The sequence below is a fragment of the Argentina silus genome, assembly GCF_951799395.1.
Source record: "Argentina silus genome assembly, chromosome: 2".
In the NCBI taxonomy this organism is placed as follows: domain Eukaryota; kingdom Metazoa; phylum Chordata; class Actinopteri; order Argentiniformes; family Argentinidae; genus Argentina; species Argentina silus.
The window spans coordinates 2,900,184-2,903,786 of record NC_139656.1 but is presented as its reverse complement, the minus strand read 5'-3'; the positions used below and the strand labels follow the sequence as shown (position 1 = coordinate 2,903,786).

Sequence of the window (3,603 nt, the reverse complement as noted above, 5' to 3'; positions counted from 1 at the left end):
AACTCCATATACCATGTAATGTGACAACAAATATCAACACTTTTTTGCGACACAGTAAGACAAACAACATTCATTGTATGTCATAAGAATTCTGTGGGGAACCATTTGATAATTGCTATGACCCCTTTGTTGATGCCTCATAGGGTTAGGGTTACATCAAGAGGAAGTTAAGAAAACGACTCCTACTTATTGTCTATAAAACGGTGGAGAGAGACAGAATATTCTTTGTCCCTGTCCCATGACTGTAGGCATTGACTCCAGGAGATACTGACTCCCGGTACTGTACAGTACATCTACAGTGTGAGGATTGACTTGAAGGACCAGCGGCCAACAAGGTGATTATTTTAAGCCTGACAGTTTCAGACATGAGTTGTGTTTCACACTTGTGACTAAAGGCTAACATTACTAAAGAAGAAGTTTTTATTTGTGCTTTTTAAATTGTCTGTTTTTAATACTTTCATAAACCTTTTTTTCAGAAAGATTGCAATGAACGTAGTTGTTATACGCTACATAGATACATGCAATCAGATTGGAATGTTATTGTTTAACCCTTGTAAGGGTTAGGTTAATTGCAGAGAAAGCAGAGTTCTAAAACAATTAATCCAGCTCTCCTTCTTTTCATTTTGATTGAGTCTCAGGAATTGCTAAGGCATTGTCTGTTTTATGTTCATAGTTATGGGGATATTTCACCCAAAATACAAATGAGCATATTCTCACACATGCTGTACATTGGCTGTAATTTAGATTCACATTTTAGCCATTTTGCAGATGCTCTTATCCAGAGCGACTTCAACAAGTCCATTTGCCTAAAGTACTGTAAGTGAAACAGCTGTACATCATACATCGCAAGTAAGACTTTGTTATAAGAATAAGTGCCACAAGCAGTGCTAGAAAAAGGGAAAAAAACTGTTGTTAGTGATTCATTAATTGATTGATTGATTGATTCACCAAGATAGTTTTTATGTGTGAGATCACATGAATTTGTATTTTAGGTGAACTCTCCCTTTACAACAAGATTTTGCCTAGAAATCAAAGGGTGATTTGAGGGAGTCTGTTCCCACTATCGCCAACTTGTCATTATCTTACCAAACATGACAAGGTAACAATCCCACATTATTTAAAGGAACATTTCACCAATGGTCGCCACGACTCAACAACAAGTTATCTCTTAAGTCTTTGCCAGTGTGCAAATAAGTGAGAAAATAGCCTTTTAACAACCAAAAAGTAATGTGTCCAAATCCGTGATTTGCGGCTCCAAGCCAGTCACAGAAGCATGTCCAAGCTAAGATGCACGTCTGTAAACACAAGTGATAGATGTATACACTAGGACGGTGCTTATAGATGTAAAGAAACCAGGCAGTAGCTAATTTGAGGCAGTAGCTAATTTCAGAACACATTTGGAAGCTGTTTTCACATGCCTACACGTTCGTAAGGTGATCTGGAAACAATTTTGAGATCCAAAATTGTGAAGTGTTCCTTTATTATATTGCAGCTGTGATATATTTCCTCTCTTATCTCTTCCCTTTCTTTTATGTCTTTCCTCTTCTATCTATTTTCCCTCCATCCCCTTTTCTCTCTCAGGCAGCTGATGGAGAACCTGACCTATGACAACAACATGCTCCAGCTGGAGGGGTTAAAGGTCACCCAGCAGTCCATGTACCCCGTCTTCCTCTTCTTCTTCCTCTCCTACCTCTTCATCATGGTCACTAACGTGGGTATGGTGGTTCTCATATCCATGGAGAGAAGCCTGCACCAGCCCATGTATATCCTCTTCTGCAACCTGCCCTTAAACGATGTCATCGGTAACTCTATTATGATCCCCAGGCTGCTGGGCGACCTCCTGGTCCCGGCGTCTGAGCGCTACATCAGCTACACCGAGTGTGTGGTCCAGGCTTTCTGCACACACATGTTCGGCACCACCTCACACACGATACTGATGATCATGGCCTTTGACAGGTACGTGGCCATCTGCAACCCCCTGCGCTACACCACCATCATGAACAACAGTATGGTGATGAAGCTTTCTGTGTCTGCTTGGGCGGTGGCCTTGGTCCTAGTGGGCATTCTGCTGGGTCTGACCCTGCGACTGAGCCGCTGCAGGACTCTGATCACTAACCCTTTCTGTGACAATGCCTCATTGTTCAAGCTCTCCTGTGAGAGCGTGTACATCAACAACGTGTATGGCCTCACCTTTACGGTTGTCCTGTTCGTCTCTTCCATTGGCAGCATCACGCTCACCTACTTGAAGATCGTGGCCGTCTGCCTGACCAATAAGAACAAGGCCCTTAACAGTAAGGCCATGAAGACCTGCAGCACACACCTGCTTGTGTACCTGATCATGCTGGTGTGTGGTTTTATCATCATCATCCTGCATCGCTTCCCTCAGTACTCAGATTACAGGAAACTGTCCGCACTGCTCTTTCACATCGTCCCTGGCAGCATGAACCCCATCATCTACGGGCTGCAGTCCAAAGAGATACGCAAACTTATGATGCACATGTTCCAGTCCAAGAAAGTGTCTCCATGATTTGTATGTCTGTTTTATCATATACTATAGACATTGTGGATTGGAATTACAATTCAATCCAAAAAAGGCATTTGTTCCCAATGTTTTCTCTACAAAATAAAAAACAGAAGCTTTTTGAATACGTTTTTTTTCCATTATATTGAAATTGAAATTGTGTGCCCCACTTTGCTGAGGCCTAAAGGTGAATGAGAGGCACATCACCCTTTGAGCCTCTTACACCATTTTTACCATCCACCCCCACCACCTTATCAAACCCATGACAGTACCCCCTCCCCATTCTGTATGAACATAGTTTTATAGTTTAATGAGAGGAGTTGGATTCAATGTCCTATTTTGAAAATAAAGATTTTTGTTCAAAAATGTGTATTAGTCATTATTATTGCTGAAACTACAGTGCATTATACAAGTCAAAAGTAAACATGTTTGTGTGTTTGTCTGTCTGTGTGTGTTTATTTGTGTGTGTATTTGGGGATCAATCAGCTGGTTCACAAGGTTCCCTCCTGTTCTTTCCTCGCTGGTTAACTACTGGGGACAGGAGAATCCCTTACGTCAGCGCCATTGCCCAGGCCTTCTCTGTACACACCTATGGTGCAACTGTGCAGACCATACTGTCTGCTATGGCCTACAGCTGGTATCAGAGTAAAGTTGTCTATTCCCACGGTGGAAGTAATGACCTTTCCCTTTGCATTGCATAGATTGACATATGTAATCATCAGAATTAGATGGCTCATAGTGTTACTATTTGTTTATTCTCCTACTTACAATATTCCCCTGAAGGAAATCAGGGGCAAATGCACTGTAATCATTGTTAATTTCTGTAATAACACAAACCCCTCAACTCCATATACCATGTAAAGTGACACCATATATCAAAAACATTTTTGGGCCACAGTAAGACAAACAACATTCATTGTATGTCATAAGAATTCTGTGGGGAACCATTTGATAATTGCTATGATCCCGTTGTTGATGCCTCATAGTTACATCATGAGGAAGTTAATGAACCGACTCTTACTTATTGTCTATAAAACGGTGGAGGGAGACAGAATATTCGTTGTCCCTGTCTCATGACTGCA

General features: G+C 41.4%; 1 protein-coding gene across 1 annotated transcript; it reads left to right on the top strand.

Moving 5' to 3' along the window:
• Positions 1-1,573: 1,573 nt before the first annotated feature.
• LOC310821805 (olfactory receptor 52D1-like) lies at positions 1,574-2,527 on the top strand (the record flags this gene model as incomplete). Its single annotated transcript, XM_083694033.1, has 1 exon — positions 1,574-2,527. Exon 1 carries the CDS (start codon positions 1,589-1,591, stop codon positions 2,525-2,527), a length of 939 nt encoding a protein of 312 aa, XP_083550159.1. The 5' UTR covers positions 1,574-1,588.
• Between the last annotated feature and the right edge of the window lie 1,076 nt (positions 2,528-3,603).